This window comes from Rosa chinensis, chromosome 2, assembly GCF_002994745.2.
Source record: "Rosa chinensis cultivar Old Blush chromosome 2, RchiOBHm-V2, whole genome shotgun sequence".
NCBI lineage: Eukaryota > Viridiplantae > Streptophyta > Magnoliopsida > Rosales > Rosaceae > Rosa > Rosa chinensis.
In genome coordinates this window covers 25,434,088-25,449,090 of record NC_037089.1, presented here as the reverse complement: position 1 = coordinate 25,449,090, position 15,003 = coordinate 25,434,088, and the positions used below count along the sequence as shown (strand labels likewise).

General features: G+C 40.0%; 1 protein-coding gene across 1 annotated transcript; it reads right to left on the bottom strand.

Moving 5' to 3' along the window:
* Positions 1–514: 514 nt before the first annotated feature.
* Positions 515–1,248, bottom strand: LOC112185650. Its single transcript, XM_024323915.2, has 2 exons — positions 1,168–1,248; positions 515–1,031 (listed from the first exon to the last, which is right to left on the bottom strand). The coding sequence occupies exons 1-2, from the start codon at positions 1,206–1,208 to the stop codon at positions 515–517; spliced, it is 558 nt and encodes a 185-aa protein (XP_024179683.1). The 5' UTR covers positions 1,209–1,248.
* Between the last annotated feature and the right edge of the window lie 13,755 nt (positions 1,249–15,003).

Genomic DNA, 15,003 nt, shown 5'->3' with positions numbered 1-15,003 from the left:
TTGAAATTATCAGTTGGATTCGCACAACATAAACGCTAGCGAGAAGGTAGAGTCGTAGCAGGGCCGGGGTATTCTATTGAGAACAACAAAGAGCAAAATAGAGAGATTGATTTTGTTCCTTTCTCTTCCTTCGTATCTTTGAAAGTAAATTTCATTTCAATAAAATACAACTACAACTCTACAAGCAAAAGCAAGGCCACAAGTTGTCTCTTAAAATACAACTCTGTTTTAGAATAAGAAATTCGAGAGAAGATTGTAGAAAGAAATTGTTGTGTCTATTCATTGATAATATGAGCTTTATATATAGAGATACAGAGTATAATTTCTTGAAGTACAAGGATTTCTATTCTGACTTAAATTGGGAATTCTCTCCAATTACAACTATATAACTAATTAGTTTGACAAGACACACTATAGTCAACATCCTTCAACAAACTCATAATACCCTGGCTAACTACAATCTGCCCGCTCCCTTCCGTTTTCTTCTCTTTTAAAGTGCCTCCCTTCTGTTTCGTCAAAGAACATTCGGTTCTCCCGCATCTTGGATTTGTACAACGATATGTGGTGGGGGTTGGAATTGTACACCATTAATCTCCACCAAGTGACCGTTAATCATCTCTCTTACTTTGTTGAAGACATCACAAACTGCATTTCTGTACGACTTCTTAGTTGCAACATCCCTCACAAGATAAATCGTCCACAAGACGAGGGCAAACAACCCGAAATCTCGAACGAGGATAAGCAGAAGCAAGAACGAGGCAAGCGTTCCGAACAAGAAGATAATGTTCTTGATGAATTCCCCCAAATCTGAATTGGGAGCATGGGCTAATAATATCTCCACAGTCAAGAACCCAAAGTAAACCAAGAAAGCGACTATAAACATCCGAATGGTAACATAGTCGGTGACGAATGGAGATGCAGTCGCAGATGTGTACTTCAGTTGGACTAGCCAGCCTAAAATGGCCATGACTGGTAAAAAAATACAATGGTGCAATATTGCCCCACGAAAATTGTGACCCGCTTGCCTTGGGCTGCCATATATGAGAAAGAATTAACATTATTGTATGGTAATGTATAATCTGAAATTATCGAAAAACAAGCAGAGACTAGCGAGAAAGAAGATAAATCTAATCGAATCAACAAAGATAAAAACACCGAGCTACTTACTCTGGTTGATTCTGAGGATTAACAGCACCGTTAAGATCCATCCCCTATCAATCTGTGTATGATTTCTGCTTCTCTTTTCCGCTACCCGCTTTGTTTGTTCAAATATGACACTTTGCTCTCGTCTATATATATATAGGAAATATAAGCCTCTAGTGGCTAAAATGAGAGTAAGGCAACTTTGCAGAGTACTACTATTAACGTACGTGTCTAGCTTGGCCGGCTTAGGATGGTTCCAACGTCCAAGTCATGATGTTGACGTCAAGTTTCCTTTACACTTTTATTTTTTGAAATACTCTGCAATCTATTCCCACAAGTCAATTCTTTTGTAGCATATATATCACTTGGGTATACGCTGCATATATATTATATATCACTTGGGCTTACTCTGCAAATATAGGTAGGAGTTTGTTCTGACGGTAGAATCAGAGTAAAGAGCTGCAAGCTGGCAAAGAAATCCCATGTTTTCAGAGTAACCACCTAAGTGTCGTCCACGACTTCTTTGTATTTGACCCGCGCAGGTTGCATCAGCAATATACTCTGATACTCTGCATATCTATATGTACTTTCCTTTTAATTGCCTGTCCAATTTATACTCTGCAGATAACACATTAGTTTTGGGACTCTGTATATTATAAGTTATAACTTTACCAGAAGATCATGCTAATATCTAGACAACAGAGTAGAAAGCGACAGGTGCTTTGCAACCTTTACTCTGTTTTGACTTTTGATGAAGGGTTGTTTCTAAATGAAACTTCTGCTGCTTTACTCTCCTTTACTCTGTTTTGGCTTTTACTCTTCTACATTTAACAGTCGATAATTCACAATATATATAGAGACTTTCTAATGAAGACCATTAAAATGAAGACTTGTTGAGAACTTTTTAATAAACGGTTTGAGAGACCTACTTTTCGATTACACTACGGTGAATCAACCGTTAGATGTTTATGTATACATGAGTAGATCACTTCTGAAAATTTTCTTCCAAATTACTAATCGTTAAGGTACCGAACCAGATAAATCAATGGATGAACTAAATCTGTCAAACATGAACCGTTGATGTTCATAACTGATAAATCACAATTATGAATGTCTCAACAATATTCAATTTGGTTGAAAAATTACATAAATGATCTACACATCTAACGGTTGATTTGATGAAATATGATCGAAAAATGGGTCTAACACAAAAGTCCTCATTTTAGTGGTCCTCATTTGAAGGAGGGATCGTGTGTGTGTATGTATGTGTGTATGTATACACACACATAGGGCCTTTCTAGTGAGGGATTCATTGTTTTGGTATTATCAAGGGATGGGGCATTAGACCAACGTTTCGATTATATTTTAGCATCTTAATCGTTCAGTTTTTAGGTCCTAATGAGCATATCAATTCTACAAATTTTCAGCCAAATTGATTATTGTTAAGGCATTCAAAATTGCGATTTGAAATTATAAGCATGAACGGTTCAGGTTTGACAGATTTGGTTCGTCCATTGATTTAATCTAGTTTGATATCTTAACGATCACCGATTTGGCTGAAAATTTGCATAAACGATCTACACATTATGACCTAAAAACTGAACGGTTGAGATGACGAAATGTGATAGAAAAGTTGGTCTAATGCCTTATCCCTAGAAAAGACCGAAAAAGCCTAAACCCTTAGTAGAATATATATATATATATATATATATATATATATATATATATGATGTGCTCATATTATCCTATATTTCTATGCCTCGTAATCTTGATTTTTATGTTTAGTTCTCTTTATTTATGATTCATTTACATCTTTTAGTGTTTTTGTAGGTTTGTTCCATAGAAAGAAGAAAAGAAGCTAAAATGAGCTAACTAGGATTGAAAGACGCCTAGGTCCCAGAATCTGCCTGTGCAGAACTTCCAATTTCCCCGAATTACTGGGAGTTACCCAAATCGAATCAGATAATGAACCTTATATCATTGGAAAGCTACGGATGTCTACTTTCTGCAGAATTTTACGGATCTCGATTTCAATACTTCTAGAGAAAGTTATGATTATTTGAGTGAAGATAGGTCGGACAGGAAACCTGCTCGGGAATTTAAAAACATTCGTGGAGAACTCAAGTTCCGTGGCACAAGATATCAATCCTAATATTTCAAGGAAGTTAATTCAGATGAGGATTCAAGAATTTATGTATTCCTACTTCTACAAAAGATATTTCAAGAATTTATGTATTCCTATTCCAAATCAAGAAAGGAATCCAAACCCAAGTTTTACAAGGAAACATGAAGCCAAAGATGAGCAGAAATCTTCCCTATTTAAGGGAGCACGAATTTACATGAGAAAGGAGTCTCGGGAACACATTGAAGACGCCTAAGGAGCGGAGACGACTCACCAATCTTCCCCTTCTTTTCCCTTTCCATTCTTTTCATGTTTTTCTTATGTTTTATTTAGTTTTATTTTTCTAAACCTTTTTTCTAGGGCTAGGATAAGGCCCTAGCATGATTGTTTACATGTTTTGATATTCAATTGATGGATTAATAGTTTCTTTTTGATAAATCTCTGCTTGAATTGTTGCTTATGTTAAAGTTCTATTGATTCGCGACCTTTAGGGCTTTGCATCTAGTTATCAAAAGATGAATTTGAGGCGTACCTGCAATATAATTCAAATTAGCTTCATGAGATAAAGAATTGTGAATTACATTATTGTCGTACCTGAAGTAATGGTTTGCATGATTCCCTTATTTTCTAGAACGTAATGAGTCATATGTGTAAAATTTATGTCGTACCTGGATAGACTGCATGCTACGATATACGACCTCTGCCGTACCTGGAGAGAATCATATACTTAAGGAAAACTATGGTCTAAGTGTCGTACCTGAACTTAGATACGGGAATTGTTATCTAAGATAAACGAAAGAATTCATTGGTTGGTTCAAAACGTAGATAAGATTGCTTGTGGTTGATTCTGACACCCTAGGCTCATCATCATCATATTCTTACCTTTAATCATTATAGACTCTTCTCAATTTCAATTTATTTAGATTTACTTTTTAAGTTTCTATTTTCGAATAATCTTCTCAATTTCAATTTATTTAGATTTACTTTTTAAGTTTCTGTTTTCGAATAATTTTCCCATTATCATAAACTCTTTCAAAACCGTGAAAATCATAAGTCTTAGTTTCAGTCATTGTGTGTGTCTTAGTCGATTTGTGCTTATTGTTTTGTGTGTTTTTCGTTTAATTAACGTAGGTTTTCATATTGTGAAGTGAACTAATATCCTCGTGGGAACGACAACCCCTTCTCTTCCATTACTATACTACATCCACCCTGTATACTTGCAGGAATTCCATCAATATATATATGGAGGATCAAGAGAGGACGTCCTTAAACTCTTAAAATGAGGATGTTTTTATTTTTAGCATGTATTTTGATAATCACACCATTCATTCTCTAGTAACCTACGCACAGGAATCCTACAAAAAAATAGCCAAATCAGAAAACGTTTAACCATTTGATTAGCACAATGTTTGTTTTAATTTTATCTAACAGACTACATTTGTTTACACACTTTTGAGTGACCAAATGATTATGGATTTGGTTGATTTTTTGTAGACACAATTATTGCATAGGAACCTAAAGGATCATAAGTTGAAATAATTGAATTAGGTCATATAATAATGTAAAATAGTAAAAATCCTCAAATACTTAAAGTAAGGATGTCCTGTCTTGATCCTCCCTATCCTAGTTAGTAATTTTTCGTATTATACGCGAATAAAACAAGTACTTACGTTTTATTCAAAAATATTTTTGTACTTCGTATTTTTGAAAGGGACTCGTTAAATTTCTCGTACTTTTGAATTCAAGAGTATTATACACGTACTATACACGATTTTTACGTTTTTTTTCCTTATTTTACACATATTATTGAACAAAAATGAATATAAATTAAAATTTTTAATTATTTAATTAATTAAAAATATTTTGCCGAACTTTTCAATGAACTACATGTACGTATTTTTCACGTACTATACACGTCCCTTTTTTTACTAACTATGCTCCCTCTGTGTGTGTGTGTGTGTGTGTGTGTGTGTGTTATAAAGTAGAGAGAAGATAGTGAGAATAGTTGGGAGGAAATAGAAGTGTTATCATTCAGTCTCATTAGCCTCCTTTATATAGAGGTAGGGTTTACATCAAAGTACATAACTAATGAGTATTTACGTGGACATCTACATAGATAATAATATTTACAACACTCCTCCTTGGATGTCCACCAATGAATGATGGTATTGGACGTGCTTATTGTTGCCTCGTTAAAAACCCTGCCAGGTAACAAAAACCTAGTGGGACAAAAATAACTCTAGTCGAATGACAAAAAGAGCACAATGCGCATATGTCCTAGGTAGCATGCTTCTGGATGCTCTTCCTAATGAGAATCTCCCCCTGATTGTTGCAAGCCTCATTCATGTATGCGATAAGCTACATGTACCATGTATAGTAGTTTGATGTGTCTATCACTGACGTGAGATCAAGTGTGCTTTGCATATAAGGGCTCATCACAAATTTCATACCTGCAAAGTTAAAGCAATACTAACAAAGCTAGACGATTTTCAATAAGCCTTACCTCATATGATAAGGTTAGAAAACAATCTCATATGCTCAAAATCATACACAAAGTAATAGCTAAACAATATAAAGAAATTGACACATTTAACTTTGCATAGTTTAAAACATTGAAAAATCATCATGGCATACCTACCCATACACATCAATATCTTTGTGTGTTGATATGTCTCATATAAGCTCTTCAAAAGCTCTAAGTAATTCATAACTTTGCGAAAGTTAGAATATGTTGCAACATTATATTCATAATTCGAATTCGATTTCGTAGTCTTGTCATATTATTCATTGTTTCTGTGTGAGAATACGGGACCTAAGTATGAAGCATGACCGAGAGAGAGAGAGTGACACAAGCATGTATAGTGGTTTACCTTACCCTTGAGGTAAGGCTACGTCCACTTAGAGATTCCGCTAGTAGTGAGGCCAAGTAGCCTTTGTAGTGATACAAGTATAGGGATCATGGATCCATCCCTCTCCAAGAAGGGGAGGACTTCCCTTTATAGCTAAGGAAAGTCTCATTCTATTCTATATATCCGATGTGGGACAATAATACACATATTGCTTCTCTTGAAGCCTCTTGGAGAGCATGGGAGGGTGGCCCCCTGGCAAGATACCACCTCCACCATGGCGAGGTAGCTTGGGTGTAGGTCTACCGGATGCATATCGTAGGCAGGACCTACCATGTCATGAGGACCCCGTACGAGGTCGTTGCTTATGTTTGACGGTATGTGATATAGGCGGTATTTACAAGTCCCCCAAGTCCTCGAGTAAGAGGCACTTCTTGGTTGGGGAGTTTAAGTATGATGCCGCCAAGTATGAGTGATGACCTTGTTGAACGTCATACCCATACTAGTCCCCCAACTCCGTAAGTAAGAAGGGACTCTTCTGGGTCTTGTGAAGTTTCCATGACAGGTTGGTGCCACTAGGCCCATCATCTAGCTAGTACCTGCAAATAAGATAAGAGTGTACAAAGAGCATATTGATTGCGCTAGGGCAATCTAGGTGAATGTTGAATAAAATGCATCGAGGTGCATGACCTCGATGCATGTTACACATTGTGTGTATGCACGTATTATGCAGTGTTGACATACGATGTATAAGTCTGAAATGTATGTGGTTGTGAAAGTATAACGAAGTGCATATGATGCATTGATGTGTGATGAACGCGATGACGTGTACATAATGATATATATATGTTGTATGCATATGATGCACATGTATTAGGATCAGGAGTGTTGTTACTCACCGAGTCCCCCAAGTTATATAGTTAGTAAAATCAAAGTTTGGACTTGAGTTCGCTCGTGTTAAGCAGGTGATAGGTTGTGTGAGTGTTGTCCTATGGTCTTATTAATGGGATGTAAAAGGAATTTAATTGTTGCGATAAAAAATAGGTGAAAATTTTCAATATTTTCATTAATAGACCATAGCAAAACAAGTATGAGCGTGAAGCTCAATGATAGTCCCGGTCGAGTACTACCTCCACTTGTAATAAGTGGTATGAATAAGTCCCCCAAGTGTAGAGAACGCTCGGGAGGTGAGATGACTCAAAAAGCAAGGGACTGGACTTTGGCTTACCCCCTGGGGGTACCTCGCTTGGGGCAAAGATTTGGGTGCAAGGGACTGGACCTTAGCTTATGTAAGGGAGCTACCCTTTAGTGATCTCGTTGGGATACCTCGCTCGAGTAGAGGATTTATGAGGGCCTGTAGGCCTCTTGTATAGCTACTTTGGTACCCGTTGGGGTATTGTATAGGCGTCGGCTTCCAGTACCCATTGGAGGGCCCGGTCTCTGGTACCAGGCTAGGTAGTGAGAGAGCTTGGTGCCTCTGGTACCCGATAAGGTAGAGTGAGGGCTTTAGCATCGTGACCTGGTGGGATCACATGAGGGATTGAGCCTCGTACCCAATGGGGTAGAATGATTTGTACCCGATGGGGTAGAGTGAGGGCTTTAGCCTCCTTAACCCAATAGGGTTGAATGAGGGCATGTAGGCCTCCTTTACCCGGTGGCGTGGCCTCGGGTAAAATGATGGCTTTAGCCTCATAACCTCGTTGGGGTGTCCGATGGCTTTGGCTTCTGGTACCCGGTGGCGAGGCCCCAGGTAGAATGAGGGCCTGTGCCTCGTAACCCCGTTGGGGTACCCGGTGGCGTGGCCCCGGGTAGAATGAGGAATTGTGCCTCATAACCTCGTTGGGGTACCTCACATGATTGGAGGAGTTTTATGCAAGGATTTGACCTTGGCTTACCCCTTGGGGGTACCTCGCATGGAGCGAGGTTTGTGATTGCCGCATGTATACATGTAGTAATTTTAATTGACGGGCATTAAATTAAGCATTAATACGTAGGCATAAACGGGTATGCTATAAAAAAATTAACGCATTTTAAAGACATGCTTAGATTATAGTAATCATTATTGAAGCATTAAAACATTGCATTAGCTCAAATTGAAAGAGCGTAAAAAGAAGATATTGTGACTTATCTTATGTCGATTTGGAGTATATTGAAATTGGAATCAACATATAAGTACCAAATTATGTTGGAGTTGTCCAAGCATGACACTTCATTCAATCGATGAGTGGTCGTCAATAAATTGCTTGAGCTTGCTCATATAAGAAGATACCATGTTGGGTGATTATACCTCTTGTAGCCTTGTAGGCATGAATGTTTAGAGTAGGCAAATGACTAACAAATGAGCTAGCTAGTTTGTGTGTGAAACAGCTATTTGATAATTAATGAGGCAATGAATTTCGGGCTATAGACCATCATGTATATTGATCATAGAACATGTACCAAGGAGCTATATGTGTGCTAATTGAGAGAGAAATAAGCCCAGATCCAATTGGATATGCCACTAATACTCATAAACATGATAACCTACCCTGTTGATCTGTTCATGGCCATTAGTTAATCATTGGCATGATGTGTAGCAATAATCACGAGGAGATATGTAATATGAACATATTGAACATGCATGTGCCTCTGATTTGAATGTCAAATAGGCCGTTAACATGTATTGTAGTTTGTTATGCTCAGAAATTGTGTAGTGCCATATCTAAAGAGCATGTGTGTAGGTACACAATAGGTATTGAGATGAAACGACTAGGTGTCGAGCAGAGAATATTGTGCATGTATCAAACAAGTTCTTATGTGAGCACATGGAATCAGAACAAATTAGTGTATGGCAACAATTATGTTATTTGGTGAAGGACACGTGATGGCACATATATGAATGTTTAAAGGCATGCTGAGTATCCATTTCGGATAGAACCTGGACGTAGGCATATGTATATGTATGCTTCATAGGCATGGTATTCCAACAATTATGCTATTCAACGGGTTCTATCACATAGGAACGTGTGTGTGTATATAGGACCGTTCTGAAGAGGACGTCCGCAACCCAGAAAAAGTGCGGACGTCCCTCCTCTGGCGTCGAGAAGGCGGCGATGGCTGCTCTGCCCGGACGAACCCTCTGAACATCCCGAACCACTTTCCAGTCGGGTGGACTCGCCGGTAACCACTTTCCAGTCGACCTTGATCGGACTACCACTTTGCAGTCGACCACACACCGCCCAGACCTCCGACCTCCGACCTCGATCTCTTTGGCCTTCGTCTTCACTGCAAACTGGTCTGTGATGCATGTAGCCTCCGTCCGGCAAGAGGAGCGACGCCGTCGGAGCTTGATCGCTGAGAAAGGAGGGATGTCCGCACTTTTTCTGGGTTGCGGACGTCCTCTTCAGAACATTTTCGTGTATATATATATATATATATATATATATATATATATATATATATATATATATATATATATATATATATATATATAGGGCTTCCACTAAGGGATCCCTTTTTTTGGTCTTTTATAGGCATAGGCATTAAACCAACTTTTCGATCATATTTTCACATGTTAACCGTTCACCTTTTAGGTCCTAATGTATAGATCACTTCTGCAAATTTTCAGCCAAATTGGTGATCGTTAAGGCATCCAAAACTGCAATTTACACGAACGGACCGAATCTGTCGAACCGGAACCGTTTGTGTTTATAATGGTAACTTGCAGTTTTGGATGCCTTAACGATCACCAAATTGGCTGAAAATTTGCAAAAGTGATCTATTCATTAGGACCTAAAAACTGAACGGTTAAGATGTAAAAATATGATCGAAAAATTAGTTTAATGTCTATCCCTATAAAATACCAAAAAAAAGGATCCCTCGTTAGAAGGGCCCTGTTATATATATATATGTATATATAAATGCCAGAGATATGTATGGTGGAATTGCATGTGTACCAAGACAAGTATTTCCATGTTATTTGATACGTGGCATCAGTTTAGTATAGTGGCAGATTATGGGTAAAGGAAAACATGACAAGTATGCATGGTATCATGTGTGTCAATTATGATAGCCAGCTAGATTTGTTTATAAGCGAGTAGTACGAGTTGAAATACTTATCTTGCTGGTGGATAAACACAATTGAAGAAGTGTTTCGCCAGAACGAGCACACCGGGCCGGTGCCCAGAGAAAATGTTTATGTAGGCGACACCGGGAAGATGAACTTGGAGGCACCGGGAAGATGAACCTTGAGGCACCGGGATGGGACGAGCTACAGGGGTGGGATACAGAGATGGACTATGTCATGGAGTTGAATTGCCGGGGTGAGGATTAAGTTGACATGCATTTGTTATTCGTCTAGGAATGCTGCTGAATGGGTGTACAGAGAAAATATTCATATGCATGAAGAGGGTACAAGTTGGTTGACGAAGCAACCGGGACGGACCCGATAGCAAGAGTCAGGAACTACTGGAGCGGATTTGCAGGTGAACCCAGAATCCGAAACTTCTGGTGCTGGAAGCTTGAAAGGTTTTTATTTGGTGCTTGGAGAGAGCTTGAGCCAAGTTTGCTCGGAACAGGACTAGCAGGTACCGGAGGCTCTTTTTTTTTTTTTTTTGAATCCGGGAGCTGGTACCGATGATAGTTGACATGGCAGGGGTACACGTGGAGGCAGGGGGTACCGGTGAGGGTAGGGGGGTACCGGTGGAGGCAGGGGGTTACCGGGAGGCAGGGGGTACTGGAGACTGCTCGACCAAGAAGTCGTCATTGAGACTATCATCGGGACACTCAAGTTAATTGAAGCTGCTGATGCCATGAGGGGGGAAGCTGTCGGGGACTCGAGTCTCCTGTGGGGAGTGGTTTTGGTGTTTGTGGCCCCAAAAGAGCTGGGTTTGTCACCGGGATTAGAGGATACCGCTGGGACGAGCATGTTGAGGTAGTATCGGTGTCTGAGAATTTTGGTAAGTTACCGGGAGCTGAGGCCACCGAGACAAGCGGGTACTGCCGGGATGTTGACATCTCTGTGGATATTGAAAACACCTGGTGTTCAAGCAAGGGGTTGGCTCCGGGACCGGCGTTGTTGAAGCAGCACGGTGATTTGATATATGTTCCTGAGGCCGATGGAGATGAATTACCCAGAGCTGGAGTCGCGGTAAGTCACCGGGGTGGGTGTTTTGTCGGCCGGTAATTAATGATGACGACCCCGGAGAGTTTGCAGGTGAGGCTAGGCTCAAACAGGTCCACAAGTGAGGCCAGGGAATTCACGTGCGAGAAGTGAACAGTTGGTGTCTCCGGGACTTTGCAGGGCTACGGGTCTACATGCAAGTGGACCTTGATTCTTTGGTTTGTAGTGGCTACATGCATGGCAGCATGATATATATATATATATATATATATATATATATATATTTTTTTTTTTTTATAACTGCATGCATGTAGTGATTGTAATTGTGCACATAGTGATCGAGTACATCCCATCAATTATAGACATGTACCTGGGGTTGTTCAAGTTGCTACATGGTTGCATGCATGCATGAGTGAGAGCTGCACGTGCAACCAGCTACATGGCTATTCGTCTGAGGGTGCGGGGTGTGCACGTACCCGTTGATTCATGAGTCCCGGAGAAGAATGGAGCTTGGGAGTAGTTGAGGGTGCGTACCCGCTGACTCATGGTACCCAAAGGATCATGTACCCACTGGCTCGTGGTATCTTTAGGATCATGTACCTGCTGGCTCGTGGTATCCGTACATGACTCTTGCTCGAGGTGCAGAGTGTCTTGCGCGTACATGATTGGTGGTTCCCGTACATGACTCTTGCTCGAGGTGCGTGGTGTCTTGCGCGTACGTGATTGGTGGTTTCCTTATATGACCCTTGCTCAAGGTTGGAGGTTCATACCCAAAACTAGGGACCCTTTTTCTAGCGCCAATGTTTCTGTGTGAGAATACGGGACCTAAGTATGAAACATGACCGAGAGAGAGTGTGACACAAGCATATATAGTAGTTCACCTTACCCTTGAGGCAAGGCTACGTCTATTTAGAGATTCCACTATTAGTGACAGGACCCGCTCCGAATTTCACCCTGAAATCCGAGGTGGCCCTATGGGGCCCACCTTAGGGATAGCTCTACCAAAAATTCGGCAGAGTCACCCCTAAAATGGACTACCCAAAAACCTGTAAAACACACAAAAACACTTCAAGCAAACCAACCTTATACTCCTGGAGCCACCCTGCTCCCAATTACCAACAACTCCACTTTCACAAAACACAAAACTCAACAATACTAATCTCAAAGGTTATCAAAGCAATACTACTATACACAGGAATATAAAATGAAGAGGAAAGGATCAAGGGATCCTACACTGCGGAAGTAGTGACAACTATGCCTCAAATGCCATGTACGCCCGACCTCAACTAATAACGCCTGCAAACTGGGCATTTGAAACCGAAAGGCTCAGGGGAAAGTAGACGAAAAACGTTACCGTGAGTGGACAAAAATAAACAATTTAAAAGAAAAAGGATTTCATACTTTCCCACATTTATTCTCTTAAAAATCTGATGCACGCAACCATAAGAAAACACATTTAGCTTTAAATCCAAGAATTTCAAAACGATAAACCAGGCTAGTCACAACATTCGAAAAGATATATCGTAAAACCGAAATCTCGTTTCTCAAGAAGATAAAACTAGCCCCGCTAGTCAAGCACAATAAGATATGGGGAAGAAGTATCACCATACGAAAGAAGGGAGCCTCCCAGGCTCGGGTCGGAGTGTCCCACACTCTGGAGCATCCCATGCTCTGCTCGACTCACCCGCGAACACATAGTAAGCAGGGAGGAGTACTAATAAGGCTCGGCTACACCCACGTGAGGAGGAGAACTAAATGACGACCCATGTATGGCGGGTAAAAACCATTCAAATCCAGTAAATCTATAAGGCTTCCCCATAAATACCGCAAATAAAGAAAACACGGGTACGATTCCCAACCATACCCGGAAATTCTCGTAAAAAGTCGCATAAATCAACAGCGTGTCCCACACGCTAAAAGAATAGTTAGGCCATCATCCAGGCGTTGTCAATGCCAAAACCGAAAGTCGAATAAATAAATAAGAAATAACTTCATCGAAATCACATTTCGAAAATCTTTCCAAAAATCTCAAATCAATGAATAGAAAGATACTTAATTCTGGAAATCACCTCGGAAAATTACTTCAACGAAATTTAACATAAATCACAAATTCAAAATCGAGCATAACAATTTCAATTCAAGAATCCAATTGACATAGTAATAAAAATATTTAAATCCGTTTAATATGCTCGATAAATTAAAAAATAATTTAAGTCACTAATTCATTTCCCAAAACAAATCAAGACAAATCAACAATAATTTCCCGAAAGCAAAATATAATAACATGGATTAAATAATTAAATAATTAATTCGGGAAAAACATTTGCATGCATCCATATTTAAAAGCAAAGGTCCACTCACAGTACTATTGGGCGACCATGCAAACGAGTTCTTTCATCTAGCCGTAGCTCGCGACATCGTCCTGTACACAATTATATTTCCGTAAATGACAATCCGAATAAATAATTACGAACCTAAACGAAACCTCGAACATCCCTATCTCCATTACTTCTCAAATTCAACCCAAATCACACCCACAACACCAATTCCTCATTTTACATATTCCACAATGAAAATGAGGGAAATCCGACGGCTGTAATTTCCCACAATTCAATCACAAAACTCCGAACTTCGGAAAATCACAAACAATTCCAAACTCCTCCAAAATTCACCAAACTTCATATACAAGCTCTACAACATTTCTACAATTTAATGGGCTAAATACTGGAATTAAAACACTGCCCTACACGCCTCCACGCGCCACCAACAGTGGCAGCCCCACGCGCTGGCGGCCACCACCTCCGATGGCCACCAAATTTTGGCAGCACCACCTACTCAACAGACCCAACATTTTTCACAACTACAACAAGTTCCAATTTTACCTTGAAGGGCTCCAATTTGGCCGGTGAAATTTTTCCAGAAAAACTCAAGAACCCTAGAACTTGAAATCGTCAATTCGACCTCGACACTGCAAATCGTGGCTCAAGGATAAGGGCGAAATGATCCTTGACAAAAATTGAATCTTCGACGCCAGTTTGGTAGCCGGAAACCGCCGGAATCGCCTGAAATCGATGGAAATCCCGATCTGCTACAGTGACCGCCCTCTTCTTCTCATTTCTGCACCCTCCACAGTCCAGAATCAATCACCAAACCGCCATAGAAATGAAGAGAGGGAAGAGAGCTTTCCAACGACATCTTATACGTCAAAATCCGTCGCCGGATGAAGAAGTTATGGACAGAAGAAGGTGAAGAGGTCAGAGAGGATGACAGAATCGGGGAGAGAGAAGAGAGCTCGGTAAGTTTCCGAAAATGGAAACTTACCACAGTAACTCGGCTATTTATAAAAACTTACCATAAACAGTAACTTTAGTATTTTGGCCATAACTTTCGCATACGAACTCCGATTTTTACGTATCACATATGCACGCGCTCGGTTTAACGTCCTCTACAACTTTCATGAAGAACATTTTCTCAAATTTTAACCTGAACAAAAAGTCAATTTTTAGGGCCACTAAAAGTATCGAAACAGAGTAAAAAGTGAAAGTAATTGTCGTTTACCGTCCAAATGACTAGTAAACCGATAAATTTAGGTTCGGGACGTAACAAGTAGTGAGGCCAAGTAGCCATTGTAGTGATACAAGTATAGGGATCATGGATCCATCCTTCTCCAAGAAGGGGAGGAATTCCCTTTATAGCTAAGGGAAATCTCATTCTATTCTATATTTCCGATGTGGGACAATAATACACATATTGCTTCTCTTGAAGCCTCTTGGAGAGCATGGAAGGGTGGC

Excerpts from the sequence above, each read along its gene's own strand:
- LOC112185650 (XM_024323915.2), bottom strand. The coding sequence starts at position 1,208 with ATGGATCTTAACGGTGCTGTTAATCCTCAGAATCAACCAGA. Across the intron at positions 1,032-1,167 it reads AATCCTCAGAATCAACCAGA|CCCAAGGCAAGCGGGTCACA; the intron begins GTAAGTAGCTCG and ends CATATATGGCAG.